The 26,991-nt window shown below is 39.9% G+C and overlaps 1 protein-coding gene across 1 annotated transcript; it reads left to right on the plus strand.

Moving 5' to 3' along the window:
• Positions 1–251: 251 nt before the first annotated feature.
• TRA2A (transformer 2 alpha homolog) lies at positions 252–22,629 on the plus strand. Its single transcript, XM_066354481.1, has 8 exons — positions 252–467; positions 12,385–12,518; positions 15,202–15,367; positions 16,361–16,549; positions 19,364–19,479; positions 21,005–21,136; positions 21,413–21,480; positions 21,813–22,629. The coding sequence occupies exons 1-8, from the start codon at positions 432–434 to the stop codon at positions 21,821–21,823; spliced, it is 852 nt and encodes a 283-aa protein (XP_066210578.1). The 5' UTR covers positions 252–431; the 3' UTR covers positions 21,824–22,629.
• The last annotated feature ends 4,362 nt before the right edge of the window (positions 22,630–26,991 follow it).

Raw genomic sequence — 26,991 nt, forward strand, 5'->3', positions numbered from 1 at the left:
TAGAAAAGGGCTAAGGTCAATAAAAGCTCATCTGGTGACTGAAAATCTTCAAAAGGGCTGACGCATTAAACAAGATACTGAAGTTTGGAGGTCAACGCTGGGAACGAGGTCCCAAAAGACCGACGTTCGACATTCGGAGCACCAGCCAACCTGTCGGTTAGGCCGGGATGGCAATCAAGCCTCGCGGGAGGCGGGGTCTGGTGACGTCCAACGACGCCCCGCCCCTTACGTTGCGCACTAGGGTGGCCAGGAGGTTTCTGGCGGCGCCGGCGCCATCTTGCAGGAGCTCGCGACCGAGTGGGAGTGGAGTGGGGCGGCCGTTGTTGCCGACTCTTTCCTTCTCCCCGCGGTCCGGTCAGCGGGTAGATTAGGTCATCGGCCCTCAAGGCGGAACTTGTCTCTTACTTAGTTCTGGGGAGCGCCTGGCCGACATGAGTGATGTAGAGGAGAACAACTTCGAGGGCAGAGTGAGTACAAAGCCGCGGGAGCCGTCTTCGGCGGCGGACGGACGCTCGGGGTTTCACGGGGAAGAGCGCGGGCCGTCGGGCCGGGTTGCGGGAAGTCCTGCGGGGGTCCGCGAGGAGCAGCCTCTGGAGCCACCGCGGTTGCTTCCTTACATCCCAAGATGGCTTCTGGGTTCCACTCCTGTCCCCAGACACCACGGGGACCCCCTCCCCCCTTTTTTTTGGAGACTGGCTGGTCCCTGGCCTCCTGGGTCCGATCCCCCCCCGCGGCGCGCCAGCCCCGAGGCTCCCCGGTCTCCGCTCCGAGGCGCGGGTCCCCGTCGCGGTGGGGCGGGGGGACACGGCCGGCGGTAGGTGCCCGCCGCGGCGGCAGTGGCGGCGACCCCGCGCCCCGCGGAGGGTCTCGGGGCCCAGAGCGCGCGGGCTCGCCCGGGCGGGGCGCAGCTGGCGCGGGACTAGCGGGGCCTGTGTCTCCTTGGCTCTCTGTTGCAGTGAGCGGCCGCGTCTCTGGTGGAACCGGCGGCGTGGCGTCTATAAAGGCGAAAAAAGCCTTGAGGTTGAAGGTGGGACGAGCCTAATGAAGTGGTCAGTCAGCGACCGCGGCGACCCTTAAGCGTTCTTAAGACGAGAGCTGTGAGGGGAAAACTACGCGAGGAGCCCTTTTTTCCCCCTTAATGTCCCTTCTCCTTTCCTTTCATTTCGAAATGAATGTGGAAATGCTATAACGCCTTGTTCTTCTGATTCCTTGATGTTGGGGTGTTGTTGTTTTTTTTTTCTCTCTCTCTCTCTCTTCTTTATATCTCAACTTCTAATGCTTTTTTTTCTTCCTATGACCGTTTATCTAAAAATTGACCACTCCTTTACAGGTTTTTACGGTAAAAAAAAAAAGGGGGGGGAGGAATTTTCTGTCTTAATCTTATATAACGACACATTTCATGGCTCAGTGTTTTAAAAATAGCGAGTCTCGATAACTCACAACGTTTAGCTAAAAATTACAGGCCCTCTTCCATGTTATCTTCTCAACCAGCCAAGAGGGCTCAAAGGTTTTCATGATTTGGGGTCAATGGGTATAAACATCACAAAGATGTGTTATCCTAAGCTTCAGTATGCTACTGGAACGTTTATCAGTGTTGGAGTCGTGTTTCCAAAGTTACCCCCGTAAGTGGAAAGTGTGTGAGTTAGTGTGAAACGCTGAAAACGGATTCCCCAGGCGGCGTGGTCGCCTGTACCTTGTGTTCGTGTTCTAGTCACCAGGGGAACCGCCCAAAGAGCCCTCGAGCTGTGTGCTGGATGCAGTGCATTTTGTCTGTTCCATCAGAAGGAAACAGATTTGAGTATTAGATTATACATAAAAGGGCTACTTTTAATGCCTTTAAGGTTGGGCTTTTTAAAAAATATTATCTGGAGCGTAGCTATAAATGAGCAGTTGATCCCACTCTTTTTTTTTCTGCTTGTCCAAAAAAAACTTTAAAACCATGTAAGAATATGTGGTGGTAGTTGTAAGCTGCTTCTTGTTTTGAAAATATTAGATAGTTGTTGAAAAGAATTTTGCTGTCCACTAATATTTCCTCATTAATTTTAGTACAAAAAAATTATTTTTAATGTTTGTTTTGATTTGGTCTGAGGAGGTGAAAAGGATTTTACTCTTTAGGACCTTGTTTCCCTCAAGTTCTTATTTTTAATCATCAAATCAAGGAATGGAGCAAGTTAATTGTCATCTTACCCACATAACATGTAATTCATGTAAGATTACCACCCAATTTTAAACTAAAATATATGTAGGCATTTATTTTAATAGAAAGGGGGTTTTTACCTTCCCCCATTCTTATAGTATTTGTTGTCATAGAAAATACTTTTCACACGTGATACGGAAGTGTATTTTAGTGAACTCCGATTGAATGCATCCGTGCTAAACTGTTACTTTTGTGTGTGTGTAAGTTGAGGTACTTTTTATTTGCTAACCACAAGCAAGTTTAAAAAGTTTTTATAGAATACAATTGTGTTCTTATCTTTGTATCTACATTTAGAAAAGCTCAAAAAAGGATTTCAAGGTGTTTAAGTAGTTGTTATACTTCCAACTTTTTGATAAAAGAAGAAAAAACTGACAGCTCAGTATTCAGATTTTGTTTGCTTCATCTACAGAATAAACAACACATATTAGCCCTATTAGAGGGCAACTTTCTAGAGACTATAGAACACATTGAAGAACCAGGACTAATACTAAGAGTTTGTACTTGTTTAGAATTTTAGCATCTCCACTTACCCCACCCCCATATATTGACATACTTTCTAATTTACTTCGCACACTAATTTTTCAAGGGCTGGAGTGCCCTTACCATTTTAAAAATAAAAAACTGAGGCCCAGAAGACCCTGCAGCCAGGAGTCTGAGATGTTTAAGTCCCAGTCATTTGCTCAATGCATGCAATACTATGCTGTATATATTTTGATTTACTTTTTTAAAAACTGCACTGCACTTCAGTGTCTCTGAGTCATTTATGGATTTTACTAAACAGTTACAGGAGCTTAATTTTCCATTATAGATTAATATCTCTTTCATTTAAAGGACTGGAGTTTAAAAAAAAGAAAAAACAAGAAAATATAATTGACTCAATTTAGTTATAAGTTATCCTAAGACTTAACCAACCAAAATTTCCTTCTGCCTGAGGTGAAGCTGTTGAGCATCTGCTGCCTTTTTACTAAAAAGGCCAGATGTTCTTCAGGGAGTAAGAACTTGAAGTCTTAATTTGAGATGACTGACATTTCAAATCTGGGTAAAGTAAGTATATAATCAAGTGCTATGTGATAGAACGAATGCGGAAATCAGAAAATGGAGCCGAGCAGTTCTTGGTGCTACGGGAAAGGAAACGCTGTACCCAGTGTGTGAGACTACTTTCCATCTTATGATTAGGGAAATAAATATTGATTGTGTGGGTGTGACAGTAAGTTGAGGGAAGAGTGAGAGATGAAAGATTTGACTAAATATGCATGCAGTCAGATATAGATGGTTCTGAATTCTAGATTTATGAATTTGGTCTTAATCTAATATGCTGTAAGGGAGCCATATGTATTAATTCTGAGAGTGGTACAATGAAAGGCATTGTAGCAAAGAACAGAGAGACTGGTACAGGAAGAGCAGCAAGGCACAGTTGAAATATTTAAGGAAGGAAATTATGAAAAATCTGGTCTAAACAGGACATCAGAAGGATAGTAAGAATGAGTGAGACATTTTTAAGGACTCCAAGAGAATAGTGGCACCCTTAAAACAAATAGGTTCATTAAAGCAGTTTGCTTGGGACATGTTTATCAAATTATGAGCTATGACTTTGCATGTCATCTTCATAAAAAGAATGAGTTGTTTGCTTCACACAGCTCCAACTAAAATTAGGATTTTGATCTCAAAAAAATTTTAGTGTTCTCTAGAGAATTAAGGGAATAAAATTTCAGTTTATCATCTTATTTCTTCTCCTAGTTTTGTTTTTTATTTTCATTTTTTTATTATTTTTTTAAGATGCTTGAATCACCTGGTTTATTGAACAAATTAAAAAAAACACAGCAAGAAACCAAAGGAAAGAGTTGAGGACAGGTGAACATACTGGGATAGGGTACCAGAGGGTTGGATGGACCACCCACCGGGATCCTGTATTGGCACAGCATTTCTTTGTCCTGCCGCATCAGCCTCTCTCTTGAACAAGAGGGCTCAGGGAAGGATATTACCTGGAGCCAACACATTCTTGTTCTTTTAGAGGTGTTTAGGGGCAGGTCTTTGCCAATTGCTATCATTTTCACTTGACCTACTAAATAGCTTTGCCTTTTCTCGGCTTATGTGATGCAAAACATACATAGTGCCAAAATAGAACCATGGTGCATGTCATGTCACAAGTGGTGGCTGACTTCGCCTCTAATTTTTTTGAAATGAAATTTAGAAAAATACTGAGTTCAAATTTTTTGTCATCTAATAGCCCAGTGTTTTTAACAGATTAATGATTCTTTATTGTGTGGGGTCCATCTTATAATTCCACAGTTGTCTATGCTTTGAAGTACAGTTCAAGACGAAAAGTACTATAGTATATACTTATACTTCCCCCGCCCCGCACCTCACTTTTTAGAACTTGTTCCTACCTTTTAAAGAGACTTAGGATTCCCCTTAATATATGATTATTGACTGGGTGATAAAAATGAAGAGCAAAACAAATTCATCTGTACTGATTTGGGATTAAAATTTGTATGTTGATAACTTTGTTGAACAGCAGAAATAGCAGACAGTTTATTTCTTTGAAACCTGATTTATAATAATGGGGTGATGACGACGCTATTAAAAACTCAGCTTGGTAACTGGCTGGGTTTTTGAAAAACCTTACACTGGGTTTTTTAATTTTCTGTTGTCTGACCTGTGGTGGTGCAGTGGATAAAGTGTTAACCTGGAAAGTTGTGGCTGCTGGTTTGAAACCCAGGGCTTGACTGATAAAGACACATATGGGAGTTGATGCTTCCTGCTCCTTTCTTTCCCACTCTCCCTCTCCCCCCTCCCTTTCCTCTTTGCTCTAAAATGAATAAATTAAAATTTGTTTATTTTTGTTGATGAAATTTTAAAATAATAAGTGAGGTTTGCCTTCCATTTTTTTAAACACTAAATAAAGTTGAATTTCTATTTTATAGGGAAAAAATGTCAGCACCTTCAAAAGAAACTTAGTTAAGCTTTAGCAATTTAATTTCCTCACGCATCACATCAACCTATTAGAAAAAGATAAGACTTCCTTATAGTAAGGGTTGTAAACTTGAGACAGTTTTATTTGTTTGGGGTTTAATTTATCTTCCTAAAGTTTTAAGTACTATCATCTAATTTTAATGTTTTTGTATTCCATCATTTAAACATAGAAATTATAAACTTAAGGAAACATTTTAATGCTTCAGTTTTTATATTTGAGAGACTTTCACTGAAAGGTACTGATTTGCTCCATACAAGTAGAAGGTGGGATTTTAAAAAGGAGCAATGCAATTAATTGTACCCACAGTGCATAACTAATTTTACAGATTTGTCATAGATGCTGCTTATGATATGTACATTTCTCAAAGAGAATAAAAGTCTTGGGATCTAAATGAATATCAAGAAATTTAAATATTTAGGAATGAGATCCATTAAAGAAATGCAAGTAAACTTTATGGACTTAATTTTGTAAATGAACTAAAGTTGTTTACCTAGGAGATAAAAGAGGTAGAATGGCTATGAAAAATCAGGGTGATAGTTTCCTAGAACTTGCCAGACAGTGTGAAAACTTTTTGTAGAATCAGTGGATGCTTAGGCATTAAATAACTTACCCTGGAACCTTTGTAAAAGGTAACATATTTACATGCCCTGTTAATACTGATATTCAGCATTAGCAAGACAGAAATGAAGTGAGAAAATGGTAAAGATCAAATGTGGGAAAGAATCTGTAAACCCTGAAAGGGAAAGTTAAGGGGAATAATTAAAGGAAATGTGGTTTTCCCTCCTTCGGTTAAGTTAGTCATGTATTGTGTATAATGCTTATTGTCTCATGATTTTCACGAAAAGTGTGAGTGGCAAAGACCTGACCCATCTGAGGTAGAGGAAAAGTTATAATATTCCCTTGAAACTAAGGCTCTGTAGTCTTATTCAAGATTCATAAACACTTCATGACATTAGAAGATGAGAGTATAAGTAGAGAATTCTATGACAGGTTCTTATTTTAGTAGTTTGCTATTTACTGGCTTTTATTATACCTAAACCATTTTCATTCTTAGAAACTTGTTTTCTGTAGCTTTGAAATTGTCACTTATACACTAGCTTTTTGGAGATAATAATTGATCATGGCATATAAGTTGGCAAGTTTATGAGCCACATTTAAAATCTGTACAAAAGAATATAAATTTTACAGGTAACTTCATAGTTGTGACATGAATTTGATTATATATGTATAAATGCCAGTTCTTGGTTAAGTGTTCCAAAATATTTCTAAACTTGACGAAAGATAGATAAGATTCAATGTTAGAATGTCCGTGAGCCTTTGCAGATAGATATAAAGACCTCTTTAATTTCACTCAGAATGCATCATACAAGTATGACCTTAAAGAAAGTAAGGGAAATCATTTAAAATTGCTAGTGTTATGAAGTTATTTTCTTATTAAGAAATTATTCTAATAGAAGTTAAGAGTTATGCATTGAGCCTGGGAGTATATATACCTTTTATAAGTCTGAAAGTCTGTAAAAGAAGAAACCCATCATACTCGAGAGAAATGACGCAGAACTGCTATTTCTGTAGACTGAAATTAAAGAACTGAGTGAATACAGGTTTCCCACACATCCTAAAAGTGAAATTTGTAGTAAAATAAATATTATTTGGATGATTTAAGCACCAGCACCCCACTTTGGACACACAATATACGTAAATACACTAGTGTATTTCTATGGAAATAGATACTCAATTTCATAAAGTAGTGGGAAAGTAAATTTTGAGAAAGTTTGTTTTAAAAGCTTATGTTCTATTCACATAGAGTTGAATTTGTATAAACTTGGCACTATTACTTGGCATAGAATTTGCCTTGCCATAATAGTAGAATGGGTTACAGTGTAGCATTTAAATTGATTTATGTGTTTATTTTCATGGGCTTTTAAGTACTAAGCATATATATTATTGGAATTTTCCCCCCACTTATACTAGTTTTATTAACAAGCACTGCAATTATTGCTTGCTACAGGAATTATTCATGTTCTACAACAATTGAATAATCCTTTTTCCTGATTAAAAGAATGAAAAATACAGTTGTATTTTAACACAGAAGAAAGATGGTTCTTAGACTGCTTTATTGAATACTCTTTGTTAGTATTTATGGTTAGCTCTCTCTTTATTATTTTGGCTTTGTCCTTCAGCTACCACCAGAGGGTACCTTGATAGTAAAGAATAGTTAAAAGAACGAATCGGTTTTTTGAGCAGGTTGGGCAGTGAGAACTTTTTGCTTTAGCTTTTGGTTTATATAATGGTTATGGTAACATGGAAGCCTGTTTAAGATTTATATTAAAGCCTGACCTGTGGTGGCGCAGTGGGTAAAAGCGTCGACCTGGAACGCTGAGGTCGCCAGTTCAAAACCCCAGGCTTGCCTGGTCAAGGCACATATGGGAGTTGATGCTTCCTGCTCCTCCCTCTGTTCTTTCTATCTCTTTCCTTTCTCTGTCTCTTTCTCTCTCTGTGTCTCCTCTCTCTAAAAAGATGAATAAATAAAGTGTAAAAAAAAAAAAAAAAAGATTTATATTAAAGTTTGTGATATGATGTAGTGACTAGTCTTAGATAGAAAAGGTTAATCTAGCATTTGTCCATATTGGGCTTATTGTAGCCTGGTTTCTAATGCACAATTCAGTGAAAAGGGCATTTATTTGGTAGCTCATGAGAAATAAATTGTTTAAAAATGGTCAGTATTAATATGACCATTTTTTTTCTGTGTGTGAAGACTGGTTTATTAACTACTACATAGTTCTTAGACAGGACTTGGGTATTATGTAAAAGTGATTCTGAACGGGGTTGGGGGGATGCATTCAGGGCAACAGTAGAATATGTAAACAATAAAATCAATAAAAAAATAATTCTGAAGAATTAAAGGTTTATTTTATGGTTTGTAGTTTATTTTTTATTTTAAAGTCTCGAGTCTAAACAGTTTTGGGAGGTTAAACTGATAGTGACAGCTTTGAAACTGAGAGTTAAAGGGGGGTTAAAAGAACTGTTTCTTAACCTTGAATGATCCTGTGAAGAAATGTGTGCAGATTTAGGTTTTCATTCAAAAAGGGGGGGGAGTGGCAACAAAGGAGGTTAGGTATTTGTAACATCTTGGATAATAAAAAGCAAGCCTTTAAAAATATACTGTCTTAAAAAGATACTGTCATAGCTTAATGCTTTGTTAACAAATAAAGGGAAAATGGCATTTCTTCCACTGAGAATGCTATGCCAGGACTGGAATTTTTAAAACTTAAGATGTTGCCAGCTTTCTGAACCTAATGGACAGTCACCACCACAAAGTCAAGCAGAAGTTCAGAAGTTCACTAGAAAACCCAGCAGGAAACAGATAGCAGCTGAAAGCCTTGGGGAGCCTCCTGAATTAAGCAGAAGATTGTAGATGAGTGAAAGAAGTTATATATCATGATGCATATATAATGCTATAGTCTGAATGTTTGTGTTGCCTCAAAATTTGTATGTTAAAATCCTAATCTCCAAAAATGATAGTGATAGGAGGTAGGCTTTTGGGAGGTGCTTAGGTTATGAGGGAGGAGCCCTCATAAATGGGATTAGTGTTTTAGAGGCTCCAAAGATCTCCCTAGTCCTGCACTGGCCAGATAGCTCAGTTGGTTAGAACAGTGGTCCCCAACCTTTTTTGAGTCAGGGACCGGTTTAATGTCAGAAAATATTTTCACAGACCAGACTTTAGGGTGGGACAGATAAATGTATCACGTGACCGAGACAAGCATCAAGAGTGAGTCTTAGATGGATGTAAAAGAGGGAATCTGGTCATTTTTAAATAATTTTATTTATTTATTTATTATTTATTTATTTATTTTTGTATTTTTCCGAAGCTGGAAACGGGGAGGCAGTCAGACAGATCCACCCGGCATGCCCACCAGGGGGCAATGCTCTGCCCATCTGGGGCATTGCTCTGTTGCAACCAGGGCCATTCTAGCGCCTGAGGCAGAGGCCATGGAGCCATCCTCAGCACCGGGGCCAACTTTGCTCCAGTGGAGCCTTGACTGCGGGAGGGGAAGAGAGAGACAGAGAGGAAGGAGAAGGGGAGGGGTGGAGAAGCAGACAGGCGCTTCGCCTGTGTGCCCTGGCCAGGAATCAAACCTGGGACTCCTGCACACCAGGCCAACGCTCTACCACTGAGCAAACCGGCCAGGGCAAATCTGGTCGTTTTAAAAAAATAAAACATCATTCAGACTTAAATAAAACGGAAATAATGTAAGTTATTTATTCTTTCTCTACGGACCAGTACCAAATGGCCCACAGACCGATACCGGTCCACAGCCCAGGGGTTGGGGACCACTGAGTTAGAGCATTGTCCTGAAGCACAGAGGTTGCTGGTTCCATCTCTGATCAGGGCCCATACAGGAACAGCTCAGTGTTCCTGTTTCTCTTTCTCCCTTCCTCTGTCACTGAAATCAATAAATAAAAATTGAAAAATATATATTTTTAGTCCCTTCCAGCATGACAAAATAAAATTTAAGATGTTAACTGATTACCTTGTTTACATTAGTTTCTAATTGTCGTTTTCAGCACTACTGAGTAATTTTCAATTAGTCATGCCTATGAGGGAAGATTTGAAAATAAATACACACCTGTATTTGGATTAGAAAGCTTCACAAACATTTAAGAATAAATTTGGAGTTTTAATATAAGATTTTTATTTCTGGCCTAGTAAAATTAAAGGTTTTATAATCTCACAGAGCCCAAAACCTTATATCAGGGGTCCCCAAACTATGGCCCCGCGGGCTACATGCGGCCCCCTGAGGCCATTTATCCAGCCCCCGCTGCACTTCCGGAAGGGGCACCTCTTTCATTGGTTGTCAGTGAGAGGAGCATAGTTCCCATTGAAATACTGGTCAGTTGGTTGATTTAAATTTACTTGTTCTTTATTTTAAATATTGTATTTGTTCCCGTTTTGTTTTTTTTACTTTAAGATCTGTGCAGTGTGCATAGGGATTTGTTCATAGTTTTTTTTTATAGTCTGGCCCTCCAGTGGTCTGAGGGACAGTGAACTGGCCCCCTGTGTAAAAAGTTTGGGGACCCCTGCCTTACATGAATGTATGAAAAGAGCTGTGTTGATGTTCATAGATAGTATTCCATCCACTGCTGTTCATTAGTAACATAAACGAGTATTATACCAGAGGGTCTGTTTTATAGACTGGAAAGCCAAAAGAGGGGGAGGAAATATTTTTATCAGTGTTAGAATGCAATTACAAGCAAATTAGCTGTACCTTTTTTTCTTTTTTAAGTACTGAATATGCTGCTTTTACAGTTTCAGTGAATGAATGGGTCTAAATTGCTGTTCCTGCTCCAGGCATCTGTCCAGGAATTTAGAGAGTATGTGAGATGTGGTGAAGGACTTTTTGTAGATGACTAAATGGGAGAGGTTAATATTGAACAGGCAAGGTATATATTTCAGTTTTGTTTTCATCTAAAAAAATTAATACACTTAGCGTTAGTGCACTTCTTGACATTAAATGTAAAGGAAAGGTTTTAAGAATGTTGCATTGTTGGTAGTCTTCTGGCATAAATAAAAATTGGTGTGAAATTGGGATAATTATTTACATTAGTAGTCAAGGCTTAAATGGACAGAGAAGCAAAATTTTCCATCCTGCTTTGGTCATAAGTGCCTTGTGTATCTGTCAGATTTAAAAACAGACTTTTAATCAGTTTGAAATTACTTGAATTTGGAAAGTTTTGTTGTTTAATATTTAACCTCTTTCAGAAGCCAGTCAGGTTTTGATATAGGATATAGTCACTAAAGGGAGTGCAAAAATGCATAACTGCATAAAATCTGCAAAAATTGTGAACGAAAAGAGGTGGAATTCAAAAATAAAGACTATGTTACTAATTTTATAATAAATCTTGTGCATTTTGATACTTAATATAAAATTTTAAAATGCCACATTTGCAAAAAATACATTTATATAGGAATTTACAAGCGTGGGAAAATTTTTAAGAATTTCATATTTTCTTTTCCCTTTTGTCCAGAACGCTTGTTTTACCTCAGAGCATATCTTCCTGGTTAAGTCAGAGTGAACAAAGATAGTGGTCAGACCAAATCAGGAAATGTTTTTAATTGTTATAATTTTTTCTACTTTGAACCTCAGCATGTATCCTATAATGTTTGAGTTTAGATAGGTATGTGCAAATATTTCAGGTTAGGATGCTTTGCTTTAACTTTATTTTGATTAGTGAAAGCTTATTTTAAGATCACTGAGAATCTTCAGGTTATAACTTAGTGAAAATGTAAATAAAACAGGTGGGGGGATTTCAGTTTATGTTAGACTTATGCTTGAATTAAGTTTTTATATTCAGATTGTTCACATTTTAGGAACTAGTATGAAACATGAAAGGGGAGGAGGGTGAAGAATATGGTAAAAAAGATTTAGAAAAATTCAGTAAATTCTCTTTTAATTTTTAGAAACTAGACTTTTGAACAATTTTAAAGATTATAAAATTGTTTTTTAAATAAACTACTTACTTGCACTTTACCTGCTGGCTTTTCCATTTGGTAGATAACATTCTGAACTCCAGCAGAGTTTTATAATCCCCACGTGCTTAAATATACTAAATGTTCTTTTTCCATTAAGGTTAATGTTCGTGAAGAAATTGAAGAGTTTTTTCCAAGAATGTGGAAGATAAATCAAGATAAAAGGCGGCTAATGAAAAGTGTTAAAGATCAGAAAATTAAAATTGAATGGGGGAAAAAATTGAACAGAAGATTGGTCAGATAGAAGCACTTGAATATTTTTTTAAGGCTATTTTGAATTGTTTGAATTGGGGAAGAATACACGAAGTATGAAAAATGAAAAAATGAAGAATGAAGAGAAGTAGAAAGCAAGAGTGAAGTAGAATTAAAAGAATCTGGAAGAATGAATGGGTCCTAGGTTAAGTAAATGTATGGTTTATGTTCCAGTGTCTGTATGATCAAGTTGTAGATGAATTTGCATGATTACTTAGTTAATAGAGAATTGGTGATCTGGTTCAAGTAGGGAATTATTGAGGACAGCAGTATTAACAATGGGTTATTAATGAGCTGAAATTTTTTCTGGAGGGTGTTGCCTAACCATTTGTTTTTCAGGAGCAATCAATATAAATAATTACGGTACTTTAAATGTTAGGTGTTAGGCATCTACGTGACCAGTGCCATTTGTAATACTGTCTTCTTTGTTAGGAGTCTCGCTCTCAGTCAAAATCTCCAACGGGAACTCCTGCTCGTGTAAAATCGGAGAGCAGGTCAGGATCTCGTAGTCCATCGAGGGTTTCCAAACATTCTGAATCCCATTCTCGATCAAGATCAAAGTCCAGGTATGTGGTTTAAATAATATTAAAAATGGCCTGACCTCTGGTGGCGCAGTAGATAAAGCGTCGACCTAGGAACATTGAGGTTGCCGGTTCAAAACCCTGCACTTGTCTGGTCAAGGCATTTATGGGAGTTGATGCTTCCTGCTCCTCCCTTTCTCTCTCCCCCCCCTCTCCTCCCTCCCTCCCTCCCTCCCTCCTCTCTAAAATGAATTTTAAAAAAATACATCAAATGCTTAATATTAAAATGCTTTCCTTGGAGTTTTTAGGGCAAAGTGGTTTTTGCAAAATCCCTTCTTTTTGCAGCATTTTATATAGAGATTTCACCAGAGTCAAAATCATGAAGTAGTTTTCTCAGACTGTTTAGAAATGGAGTTTAAGGATGAATAATACAGCCCTGGCTGGTGGCTTAGTGGATAGACTGTCAGCCCAGCATGTGGATATCCTGGGTTCGATTCCTTTTCAGGGCACACAGTAGAAGTGCCCATCTGCTTCTTTCCCCCTTCTCTCCCTCTTCCCCTCCCAAAGCCAGTGTCTTGATTGGTTTGAGTGTAGCCCTCTAAGCACTGATAGCTAGGTTGGTCCGAGCGTGTCAGCTGCGGGCACTAAAAATAGTTCAGAACTCAAGCATTGGCCACAGACAGGGTTGCCAGGTGAATCCCAGTTAGGGTGCATGCAGGAGTCTGCCTCTCTTATCTTCCCTCCTCACACAAAAAAAGGAGAGAGAGAGAAATGAATAATACATTCTAATTAAAGACTTAGATAAGGTAGCATTATTTCTAAGCTCAATCTATCAGATACTAGCTAGCTATTAAAAAATATGTCAGTTGATTTAAATGTGTTTGCCATTGGAGCATTGGTGTTTGGTTTTATTTCAGTAATATTTGTACAACAATAATGGCAATTTTTTCCATTGGAGACTTGGTGTGTAATTTAGTTCAGGAAAAGTTGATATATATTGTGCTGGTTATCAAAATTATTTGAGAAGCTTTTTCAAAATTCACATTTCAGCTACATTTCTTTTCCTAGAACTTCTGACTTAGGTGCAGGGTGGAACTCCGGTCAGGTGTAATTGGGCCTGGGGGTGGGGGCTGAGTAATTACGAGCCCCTACCACTACCTCCCCAACAAAATCTCTCTGGTAACCATTCTAAGGTCCACTGTATCACATGTCCCAGGTGTACTGGGTGAGGAAAACAGCCTGGGCAGTTGGTTTGATAAATCTTTGTAATTTCTTGATTAGAGACAATTTATGCTCAAGCCAGCAACCCTGCACTCAGGCCAGTGAGCCCACACTCAAGCCAGCGACCTTGGGGTTTTGAACCTGGGTCTTCTGCATCCCAGTCTGACACTCTATCCACTGTGCCACCACCTGGTCAGGCTCTTTTTCTTTCTTTCTTTCTTTTTTGTATTTTTCTGAAGCTGGAAATGGGGAGAGACAGTCAGACAGACTCCTGCATGCGCCTGACCGGGATCCACCTGGCACGCCCACCAGGAGCGATGCTCTGCCCCTCCGGGGCGTCACTCTGTTGCGACCAGAGCCACTCTAGTGCCTGGGGCAGAGGCCAAGTAGCCATCCCCAGTGCCCGGGCCATCTTTGCTCCAATGGAGCCTTGGCTGCAGGAGGGGAAGAGAGAGACAGAGAGGAAGGAGAGGGGGAGGGGTGGAGAAGCAGATGGGCGCTTTTCCTGTGTGCCCTGCTGGGAATCGAACCTAGGACTTCTGCACGCCAGGCCGACGCTCTACCACTGAGCCAACCGGCCAGGGCCATCTTTTTCTTTTTAAAGAAAGTTGAGCCCTGGCCAGATAGCTTGGTTGGTTAGAGCATCATCAGGGCACATACAGGAACAGATTGATGTTTCTGTCTCTGTCTCTCTCCCTCTCCTATCCTCTCTCTCAGATCTATTTTTAAAAAAAGAAAGTTGCACCCTGGCTGCATGGTTTGGTTGGTTGGAGCATTCTCCTGAAGTGCAAGGGTTGCTGGTTCGATCCCCAGTCAGAGCACGTGCAGGGGCATACTGATGTTCCTGTCTCTCTCCTTCCTCTGTCTAAAATCAGTAAAATAAACATTTAAAAGAGGAAGTTGAGCCTTAACATGCTTGTAAGGTAAGGTGAAAAGGGGGGTGTAGAAGGGATAGACTAAGAACAAGGAGAGATTATAGTGATTAAGAGGCAAGAGGAACCTGCCCAGGTGGTGGCGCAGTGGATAGAGCATCAGACTGGGACGTGGAAAACCCAGGTTTGAAGCCCCGAGGTTGTGGGCTTGAGCGCGGGCTCATCAGCTTGAGCATGGGGTCGCTAGCTTGAGCACAGGGTTTCTGGCTTGAGTGTGAGATCATAGACATAACCCCAAGGTTGCTGGCTTGGAGCCCAAGGTCACTGGCTTAAGCAAGTGGTCGTTGGCTCAGCTGGAGCTCCCAGTCAAGGCACATAAGAGAAAGCAATCAACATACAACTAAGGTGCTACGACAAAGAATTGATGCTTCTCATCTCTCCCTTCCTGGCTGCCTATTTCTATCTGTCCTTCTCTCTGACACACTTTCTCTGTCTCTGTCCAACACAAGAGAGAGAGAACAAGAGGAAGACTACCCTTTCCTCAGAAAGGGGCTGAGAATAAGTGGGGATAAATGTATAGGTTGTTGCATTAATCGTTTGTTTCCATATTACCTAAATTTATGTCTTTCCAAAAGGTCAAGGTCACGGAGGCATTCTCATAGACGTTACACTCGATCCAGATCCCATTCTCACTCTCACAGGAGACGGTCTCGAAGTAGGTCCTATACACCAGAATACCGGCGTCGAAGGAGCCGAAGTCATTCTCCAATGTCTAACCGAAGAAGACATACAGGCAGCAGGGTATGTGATATTTAAAAGTTAATGAAAAGTTATTTTGTCTTTTATATGTGTTTAGTCATAGCATACTGTCTTGCTTTATAAGAGCAAGCCATTGTTTAAGAAGTAATACTCAACAAACATCTTCAAGTGATATAGATATTACTTAGTATACATTTAAATGTATTTTATTTTCTTGACTTTTGAGTAAAGAGTTGAAATTTAGGGTGAAATGATATATCCTAAGAATTAAAATGAAAAGCGTAAACAGAGTTGAGAATATTGAGATAAAGAGTTTTATGTTGGTTGAGGGCAGGAGTAAACAGCAAGTGAATACTGAAAACTGGAGCAATAGCTAGCGTGCACAGTATGAGCACTGTGCAAAGTTCTTTAATACATTGAATACTCCTGACATTTGTGAGGCAAGTTACCATGGTATGGATAAGGAAATTGAATCTTGAATGTGAGGTCACTGTTTGTTTTTGGCTAACTGGCAGGGCCCAGGTTTCAACCAGACTCTTGACTCTAATGTTCCTGGGCAGAACTGCTGTGCTGTGTTTCTCCCATGTGATGCTGAGTCTTTTAACTCTGGTGGAATCTGCTAAGGAATGAAAATAGGCCAGGGGTGAGGGGAATCTATTCAGCAGTTGTGAATGAAGTCAGATTAGTACACATCGATAAGAGATGTAAAATATTTGAATAAACTAGAAATATGGCATTAAACTAAGGAAGAATTCTTAGTATACATTCTGTAAGTTGCTGGCCTAGAGAGTCTGGTGGTGTTTATTCAGTCTACAACCTGAAGTATATTCCAAAGAAAGCCCAAGTAGATTGTGAACTGTGCAAGATATAACTCATCTGGGTTTTAGGGGGTTTTTTCCTCTTAAATTATTTCCAAATCACTTGAAACAGTGTAGTATATGTATCAGGTGAGGTGTTCTAAGCCAAGTATTTCTCTGTGTTTCAATTTTTATTTTAATTTGGAGCTTAAAATTAAATGACATCTTTATTCAACAGGCAAATCCAGATCCCAACACTTGTCTTGGAGTGTTTGGCCTCAGTTTGTACACAACAGAGAGAGATCTTCGTGAAGTATTTTCACGATATGGACCGTTGAGTGGTGTCAATGTGGTTTATGATCAGCGAACTGGGCGATCACGAGGATTTGCTTTTGTCTATTTTGAGAGAATAGATGACTCAAAGGAGGTAATTTTGTTTTTATAATTGTTACTTTGAACATTTTCTGCTGTGCATGATTATAGTATTGAGTTACTATTAAAAGATGATTAACTGGCTTCCAGTTCCATAAATATTATGTCCTCTTTCTTTCTTGATCTAGTCAAACTCTGTGTGTTAGTGTTACAATTAGTAGAATGGCCAGTTTCATTTTCCAGCTAATACTTTCTTGGGTAGGCATATATTTTTTGAAATCTGGCCCTGTAAAGTAAGATGTATATGTTTGAGTTAATGGAAAATGTGAAGTATGTGATTCTTTAGAATAAGCCTTATGCACATTTCAAGCATTTGAGTCAGTTGACTTTTTAGCCTTACAGTCTTTAGGTTTAATCTGTTTAATTGTGTGTCTAACTCCCTATGTATAGATACAAAGCTTTGGTTTTCTATTCTCTTAATAGTCATCTATCATTCTGTTCTATAATTGAAGAAATAAGCCCTGGCTGGTGGCTCAGTGGATCAAGTGTCATCCAGATGCACTGAGGTCGCTGGTTTGATCCCTGGTCAGGGCACGTACAAGAAGCACAACTAAGTGAGACAATAAGTTGATGCTTCTCTCTCTCTCTTCCCCTGTTCCCTCTCTCTTCCTTTCTCCTTTTCTCCCTCTCTCTCAGATCAATGGAAAAATTTAAAAAGATTTTATTTATTTTACTGGGAGAGAAAAAAGAGGGAAGGACAGGGAGTGAGAAGTATCAACGTGTAGTTGCTTCACTTGAGTTGCTAATTGCTTGTCGTATGTGCCTTGACCGGGCAAGCCCAGGGTTTCAAACTGGCGACCTCAGCGTTCCAGGTCGACGCTTTATCCACTGCGCCACCACAAGCCAGGCTCAAATCAATGGAAAATTTTTATGTGTGCCATTGTTTTTGTTTTATTATTTTTGAGGGAGAGAAAGAGAGACACATCAACTTGTTTTTCCACTTATTTATGCATTTATTGGTTGGTGCTTTATGTGCCCTGCCCAGGGATCAAACCCTCAATGTTGGCGTTTTGGGATGACACTGTAACCAACTGAGCTAAGCAGCTAGGGTTGTATAGTGCTGTTCTTTTTGTTTTGTTTTGTTTATTTTGTTGGTTTTAGAGAGGGGGGGAAAGAAACATTGATCGGTTCTTGTATGTGCCCTGACTGAGGATTGAACTGGCAGCTCTGTGCTTCTGGACGATGCTCTAACCAACAGAACTTGTGCCATTCTTAATTTGCCTAACAATGATTTAAATTAGTGCTATTCTAATGTAATAGGTATTGAATTGTAAAGGAAGGAGTAGGCTTGCTAAAAGTTTATAGTGATTGAGTTAGGATACTCTATTTTAAGAAATTTGAAGCTTACTGTTAAGAGTTGGTCAAACCTTGTCCTGGCCTTAGAGCTCAGTTGGTTAGAGCATTGTCCCAATATGTAAAGGTTGCAAGTTGGATACCTGATCAGGGCACATAGAGGAAGAGATCAGTGTTTTGTCTTTCTCCCTTCCTCTCTCTAAAATCAATCAATAAATTTCTTTTTGAAGATTTTATCAAACCTTAATAAATGACAAGTATTAGCATTTCTTTTTTGAACCATATTACATGTGACAATTGTTGAATATAGATCGTTGCTTTCTGCATCAACAGTGCCTGTTTGCAACCTAAGCAATCATAATAAATGTTAGCATATCTTTTTAAAATAAGAGAGACTACTATCTAGTGGATAGAGACCAGGGATGATATTAAACATTCTGTAGTGCACAGGATAGCCACCCATAGAAAAGAACCAGCAATTCCAAAGTGTCTATAGTACTGAAGTTGAAAAATCCTGGAAGAGTCTAACAAAATACGCTTCAGGTTGTAAGTCCTTTATGTAATAGTTATTTTAATGTTTTGTCAGTGTTGATAGGATTTTTTTTAGTGTCAAAGATCAGTGATGGGGAATATAAATGGTAGGTATAAAGACAGGAGCACTTATTGACAGGTTTAGAGGTTCCTCTGTTTTTAAAATATATTTATTGATTTTAGAGAGAAAGGTAGGGGGAGAGAGGGAGAGAGAGAAACATACATATGTTCCTGTGCTCTGACTGGGATTGAACCCACAACCTTGGTGTATTGGGATGATGCTTAACTGGCCGAACAATCCAGCCAAGGCTTTGGAGGGTCCTTTACATTAACAGTTCACTAGGTGGCAGTGTGTTCTTAAGGAATGGCTTGACTAGGTGAGACTTGTCAGCTGAATTGCAATTTCTGCTTTGAGTTATACAGACTGAAATTAGTTACTGCACTCTCATACTTCTGAAGGTGCAGGCTTCCCTGAGTTATGTAGTTTCTTCTCTCTGGCTGTAGCTGCCCCCATTCTTTCAGCACCAGCCTGGTTAAGTGTCCGTATGTGCATTAGAAAACTCAATCTTATTGATACGCAGATAGCAGGGATATAGAATCCTATTGCCTATTGTTTGAAAATGAAGTGAAGTGTCTAGCCTGACCTGTGGTAGCGCAGTGGATAAAGCGTCGACCTGGAAATGCTGAGGTCGCCGGTTCGAAAACCTGGGCTTGCCTGGTCAAGGCACATATGGAAGTTGATGCTTCCAGCTCCTCCCCCCCTTCTCTGTCTCTCCTCTCTCTCTCTCTCTCTCTCTCTCCCTCTCCTCTTTAAAATGAATAAATAAAAAAAAATTATTTTTTTTTTAAAGAAAGAAAGAAAATGAAGTGTCTAGAGAATTTTAATTTTTGAAATTTTAAATGGAAAGTGTGTTAAATTTCTTAGTTTTGGTAATCTCTCCTTGATGAATTATACATGACTTTCTATGCCTATTCTCCTTTACAGGCTATGGAAAGGGCAAATGGAATGGAGCTGGATGGTAGAAGAATTCGTGTAGATTATTCTATCACCAAGAGAGCACACACACCTACACCAGGCATCTACATGGGCAGACCAACTCAGTAAGAGTTCAAGATTCCTAAAGCTAAACTCTCATAGCCGGAACTTCACCAGAAATGTCTACAAAATTTAATTACTCAAAAGATAAAACTTTTTCTATATTTAAAATGGAAATTAATTTTATACATTCCTTGAATCATTTTTTTTATTTATTTTTTATACATACAGTTGACCCTTGAAAATGGGGTTAGGGGAACCAACTCCTGTATAGTTAAAAATCTATATATGGTAGAGTGTCGGCCCAGCGTGTGGAAGTCCTGGGTTCAGTTCCTGGCTAGGGCACACAGGAGAAGTGCCCATCTGCTTCTCCACCCCTTCCTCTTCTCCTTCCTCCCTCTCCCCCTCTCCCCCTCTCTTCCCCTTCCGCAGCCAAGGCTCTATTGGAACAAAGTTGGCCCGGCTCTGAGGATGGCTCCAGAGCCTCCACCTCATGCACTAGAATGGCTCCAGCAGAAACTGAGCAGCGCCCCAGATGGGCAGAGCATCGCCCCCTGGTGGGCATGCCCGGTAGATCCCAGTTGGGCGCATGCAGGAGTCTATCTGACTGTCTCCCCGCTTCTAACTTGGGAAAAGTACACACACAAAAAAATCCATGTATAACTTTTGAGTCTTCAAAAACTTAGTTTAGGCCTGCCCTAGAGTGATGCAGTGGATAGTGTTGACCTGGAATGCTGAGGTCATTGGTTTGAAACCCCAGGCTTACTGAGTCAAGGCATATATAAGAGTTGATGCTTCCCGCTCCTCTTCCCCTTCTTTTGCTCCCTCCCCCTCCCTCTCTCTCACCCTTACCCTCTTCCTCGCCCTCTCTCCTCACTTAAAATAAATGACTTTAAAATAACAACAGCTTAGTTTTCCCCAGTACAGGTATTGATTGGGGAGTAAATCTGCATATAAGTAGATCCATACAGCTCAAGGGTCAACTGCATGTATATGAGCAGGGGGATAAATTAGAACTATTGAAGTGCATTTCTATACAAATAGAAAAATTATTGCATACTAGAAAAATGTCATACGCTTTTAGTAAATGTGATTTGGGTAGCCTCTGTGCATAGGAAAGGGTTATACTGATATTAGTGTTTATTTTTTTTAAAAAGAGCCAACTTTCACATTGTGTAGAACAAAATAGCTGTTTAAATTCTTGAAATTTTTTTTTTAATGCTTGATGTTTTTGAATTACTTTGAATTAGTCATAAGTACAAACATCTTAGCATTTTTGTATTGTTTCCCAGCTCAGTGCATTTCACCTTGTTGAAAGGTCCTGCTGATTTAGGTAGTACATTAATAGAAGGGCAGTTCATGGTTTGGAGAGTTGGGTGAGATCTTTCCTGGGTATTTATGTAATGAACCAGAAGCCAAAGCAGAGTGCCACGGGTGGCAGCAAACTAATAAGACCTGGAGGTGATTGGCATGAAAGGGTTGTTATTCTTGCTCCCTTATCTCACCTCCTTCCTCTATTTTACTTTTTATATTAAATGATCCTATAAAATAGGCGTTGGCATTGGTGTGAGATTTTCTGTTTCTCTGTAGCAGTGGCGGTGGTGGCGGTGGAGGCGGTGGTGGTGGCGGTGGCGGCGGAGGTGGCAGACGTCGAGACTCGTACTACGAGAGAGGATATGAGCGCGGCTATGACAGATACGAAGACTATGATTACCGGTACAGGTAATGTCTTCACTTGTGATTTCTGTTCTAAGTCAGATTATAGTAGTAGTATTGGGCACTATTGATTTATGTTTGATTTATATTAATAAAAATACTTGGATGATTTTCTCATTATCTGTATTGCCATGTATTTACTTACTGTTTTAGTATCATTGGCACACAGAGAACTTAATAGTTACAGCTAGGGTCCATTATTATTTTGAATGATGGGGAATTTTTATTTTCATCTACCTCAATGGATTGTGTGTATGCTAAGTAATCTTTTGTTTCCTACAGAAGAAGGTCACCTTCCCCTTACTACAGTCGATACAGATCACGATCGAGATCTCGTTCCTACAGCCCAAGTACGTACCCTTGTGCTTTTTAACTTTAAGAACCTCCTATCATACTGAGGTCACCGGTTGAAAACCCTGGGCTTGCCTGGTCAAGGCACATATGGGAATTGATGCTTCCTCCTCCTCTCCTTCTCTCTCTTTCTCTCTGGCTCTCTTTTTGTCTCTCTTTGTCTCTCTCCTCTCTCTAAAATGAATATATAAAATCCCCCCCAAAAATAAAAAACCGCATTTTGAATTAATGGTTGATTTTAGAAAACTAGGGTATATGGTGACTGTTAATAGTTGGAAAAATAATAAATCAAATTAGAATTGTCATTTTGACTTTCTTTTTTCTCTTTCAGGACGCTATTGACAGAATGGTTGCAGTTGAGGATATCCTTTTCTCTCTTGTTTAATTCTGGATTTCCCTGAGCTTCTGATCCTTTCTACTTCCTAAAAAGAACCCTTAAAAAATCTTTAGTTTATTTAGCATCAACACATTTTCGATTGTATTGCTGTTTTCCACCCCTTTTATTTACTCTTAAAGATGTAATTGTCATTTTGAGTAAACATCTTGAGTAAAAAAGGAACAGCCCCCCAGTGTTATGCTTTGTAATTTTTTTTTTTTTGCTTTTACAGAAAATTAACTCCTGACTAATCAAAAGAGGAAAGAAATTATCTCTTTAAAAAAGCTTCTTTTGTGTTAGATATTATATTAGAAATCTGCATTTACCACAGACTTCTTTAAAACTTTCTTTTGAGGAAGATAGTAACACATCAGGTAGTTAAGTCATGTAAAGTTTGGGGTGGCATGGAGCAGTCAAATAGTTGAGTGTAGAAAGTTTGAGGCTATGAAAGAAAACGTCTTTTCTTTTGAAAAATGGAAATTTTGAACCCTAAAGATTACATTTTTTTTAGAGATGGAAAGTTTGTGGACTCCTATAAAATGTGTTGTATTTAAAATACATCTGTTAAAGCTTAAAAACTTAAAGTGTGATTTTTGTGTTGAATCTATTGAAGTTTTAAGTATTCGCTTAATTATAGGAGGACAACCCTTATTTATTACTTAGAGCAATTGTATACTTTGTTGTTAGACATTTTGGTATAGGAACAAAGGGTAGGCAGGCTATTATGTAGTATGTATGGGGAAAAGTAGTCTTTCAAATAAAAGTTAATTTCTTTGAAAACGGGACTGTCTCTTTATTGTGTTACAACGGGAAAATATAACTGCATTGATTTGGGAACCAGTCTTTCCTTTTTCTAACATTTTCTGCTTATACCTAAATGTAATCCTTGTCTCTTTTTTCTTTTTTTATTGATTGATTTTTAGAGGGGGGAGAAGAGAAAGAAACATTGATTTGTTGTTCTACTTATGCATTCATTGGTTAAATTTTTTATTTTTTTAAAGCAAGAGAGAGACAAAAAGGGAGAGATGAGAACCATCAACTCGTAGTTGTGACACCTTAGTTGTTCATTGATTGTTTTCCCATACATGCTTTGACCGGGAGGGTCCAGCCGAGTCAATGACCCCTTGCGCAAGCCAGCGGCCATGGGTCATGTCTGATCCCACGTTCAAGCCAGTAGCCCTGCGCTCAAGCTGGCGACCTCATGGTTTTGAGCCTGGATTCCCAGCATGCCAGGTAACAGCTCTATGTACTGCACCACCGCCTGGTCAGGCTATTGGTTAATTCTTATATGTGCCCTGACCAAGGGTTATACCCACAACCTTGGTATATCAGGACAGTGCTCTAACCCAGTGATTTTCAACCTTTGTTTCTCACGCACTCATAAACTAGTTACTAAAGAAAAAGGGGCCCTGACCTCTGCTTTAGTAACTAATTTATTTGTGCCATGAGATGAAAATTGGTTGTATTTAGTCAGGAGCACTGACCTTAGTGTGTGTTTGTGCCATGAAAAAAAAAGGTTGAAAATCACTGCTCCAACCAATTAAGCTGCCCAGCCTGGGCCTAATTCTTTTCTTATTCAGTCTTTAAAAACCTTTGTTTTAGCCTGACCAGGGGGTGGCGCAGTGGATAGAGCATTGGACTGGGATGTGGAGGACCCAGGTTCGAGACCCGGAGGTTACCAGCTTGAGCCCAAGGTCGCTGGCTCGAGCAAGGGGTTACTGAGTCTGCTGAAGGCCCATGGTCAAGGCACATATGAGAAAGCAATCAATGAACAACTAAGGAGCTGCAACGAAGTATTGATGTTTCTCTCTCCCTTCCCGTCTGTCCCTAACTATCCCTCTCTATGACTCTGTCTCTGCCAGAAAAAACAACAACAAAAAAAACCACTTTGTTTTACTCTTCCTTTTTGGTTGACCAAGTTGTAAATATTGAGAGTATTCAGTATCAAGCACCAGATACGGTTCATGTCTTCAGAAAGCCCACATTTTACCTGGCTGGGGGTTAGCTCAGTTGGTTAGAGCATTGTCCCAAAACGACACGGTTGTGGGTTAGAATCCCCAGTCAGGGCACACACAAGAATCAACCAATGAATGCATAAGTGAAACAGCAAATTGATGTTTCTCTCTCATTCTCTCTCCTTGACTCTCTCAAATCAAAATCTTTTAAAAAACTTTTGCCTAACCTGTGGTGGCGCAGTGGATAAAGCGTCAACCTGGAACACAGGTTGCCATTTTGAAGCCCTGGGTTTGCCTGGTCAAGTCACATATGGGAATTGATGCTTCCTGCCCCTCCCCCCCTTCTCATTCTCCCTCCCTCCCTCCCTCCCCTCTAAAATGAATGAATAAAATATTTTTTAAAAATATTAAGCCCTCACTTTTGTAAGGAACACATTTGAATGACTACTGTAACATAAGAGAGTTTTAGCAGAGGTGGCTGTTGTTTCTGGTAACCTTTATAAAAAGGTTATTAAGAGCATTAGCTCGTTTGTTTTTCTCCCTCAAAGCAGATACAAAAGATGATTATGATTTGTGTAATCAATGGGATCTATGGGACTGAAGGCAGACTTTTTTTAAAATTGACTTTGGAGAAACATTGATGTGCTGTTCCATTTATTTATGCATTCATCAGTTGCTTGTGTGCCCTGACCAGAGATCAAACTCAAAACCTTGGCATATCGGGACAAGGCTCTAACCAACAGTTACCTAACCAGGGCTCAAATAAAAAGGCTATCAAAAGAACAAAGCAATCTCTTGTTGGTCCCTGGGGCTTTTATTTTCTTTAATCCAGGTTATTAAAAGATTGCGATTCATTGCCCTAAAGAGAACATTAATTTGATGACTATGGGACTACAGTACTTTATAATCTAAGCAATTTATCAACAAAAAGTGATAACATTGGCCACAATTTGGAAGAAAATAGCCAGATGCAGAGACTAAGCATAATTAAACATGTAGATGTGTTAAATACCTGTTGCTGAAAAAGCAAGGGAGGAAAAGAGGGAAGTGAGGGGGTATACAAGTTAAAATGGGGCAGTCTGAAGTCTCCTGAGAAGGTGAAATCTGAGTCAATCTGAAAGAAGGGGAGAGGGAAGCTTGTGGATATCTGGAAGAAGAGTTAGGTATGGGAACAGCGAATGTGATGGCCTTACAAGGCAGAAGAATTCCTGGAATGTGGGAGAAGACATGGTGATACCTTAAGGGGAAGGGTGCAGAGGTGCGGTTCAACCCTCATGGCGGATTCTTTTATAGAAAGGAAACCTATCGGGTGGGTGGATGGGTGTAATGTTACATATATGTAGATAGTATCAGCTTAAAGTAGATGGGTTACATTGTATGGATGAGCAATGTAGAAATAAAAATTGGGGTATTTCTGGGCCTCTTCTGTTATCTATATTAAAGTGAAATTTTTCAACTGATTGAAGGTAAGGAAAACCATTTATAATGTTACTAGAATTTTTAGTGACGTCTTGTTTCTAACTCCTTAAAACTGGTTCCTACTTAATCTTTTTTGGGTCATGAAGCTGTTAAAAATCTGGAAAAAAAAATACTGTCTTCCTAAAAAATGCTCATATTCTTGATTTTCAAAATTTGGTGATTTTAGGGAAAGCGAGAGAAACTTTGATCTGTTTTCCTACTTATTTGTGCATTCATTGGTTGGTGTATGTGGCCTGATCAGGGAGCCATCCTACAATCTTGGCATGTTAGGACTGCTCTATTCAACTGAGCTACCCAGCCAGGGCTTACGTCACCTTGTAAATTCATCTATATGGAACAGATATCCTAAATGTCAGATATGTGTTCTACGTATTTGATATTTATAAAATCAAGTGGAGAGAACTCAAATGGAAAATATTTTTTTAAACATACAGGAATTTTCAGGTACTAGCCATTAAAAATTCTTTTCACTGGCCCTGGCCAGTTGGCTCAGCGGTAGAGCGTCGGCCTGGCGTGCGGGGGACCGGGGTTCGATTCCCGGCCAGGGCACATAGGAGAAGCACCCATTTGCTTCACCCCCCCCCCCTTCCTCTCTGTCTCTCTCTTCCCCTCCCGCAGCCAAGGCTCCATTGGAGCAAAGATGGCCCGGGCGCTGGGGATGGCTCCTTGGCCTCTGCCCCAGGCGTTAGAGTGGCTCTGGTTGCGACAGAGCGATGCCCCGGAGGGGCAGAGCATCGCCCCCTGGTGGGCAGAGCTTCGCCCCTGGTGGGCGTGCCGGGTGGATCCCGGTCGGGCGCATGCGGGAGTCTGTCTGACTGTCTCTCCCTGTTTCCAGCTTCAGAAAAATACAAAAAAAAAAAAAAGAAAGAGAAAATTATTTTCACTAACGTCTCTGTAGAGGCATACATTGTTTGCAATTGAACTTGCAACAATTACAAATGTGTTGTTTTTTTTAAGGAAATAAAATTGCCTGACCTGTGGTGGTGCAGTGGATAAAGCCTCCACCTGGAATGCTGAAGTCGCTGGTTCAAAACCCTGGGCTTTCCTGGTCAAGGCACATATGGGAGGTGATGCTTCCTGCTCTTCCCCTTTCTCTCTCCAAAATGAATAAAAAATCTGAAAAAAATAAGTTTAACTGAGTGACGATCAGTAAGCGTCCATAGGTTTCAGGTAAATATCTATAGCATTTGAACTGTTGATTGTGTTGTATACCCATCATCCAAAGTTACAATTACAAATTTTATATCATGGTTTCTATGCTCTGGTTTCTCAGAATTATTCAAGGTTTACACCTTTTAAATTTTTTTAATTTTATTTTCTAATTTGTTCATTTTTAGAGAGGAGAGAGAGAAGAGAGAAAGAAGGGGGGGGGGAGGCCCTGGCCGGTTTGCTCAGTGGTAGAGCGTCAGCCTGGCGTGCATGAGTCCCAGGTTTGATTCCTGGCCAGGGCACACAGGAGAAGCACGTATCTGCTTCTCCACCCCTCCCCCTCTCCTTCCTCTCTCCCCCTCCTGCAGCCGAGGCTCCGTTGGAGCAAAGTTGGCCCAGGCCCTGAGGATGGCTCTGTGGCCTCTGCCTCAGGCGCTAGAGTGGCTCTGGTCGCAACAGAGCGACGCCCAAGATGGGCAGAGCATCGCCCCCTGGTGGGCGTGCCGGGTGGATCTGGGTCAGGCGCATGCGGGAGTCTGTCTGACTGCCTC

The sequence above is a fragment of the Saccopteryx leptura genome, chromosome 12, assembly GCF_036850995.1.
Source record: "Saccopteryx leptura isolate mSacLep1 chromosome 12, mSacLep1_pri_phased_curated, whole genome shotgun sequence".
Classification (NCBI taxonomy): domain Eukaryota; kingdom Metazoa; phylum Chordata; class Mammalia; order Chiroptera; family Emballonuridae; genus Saccopteryx; species Saccopteryx leptura.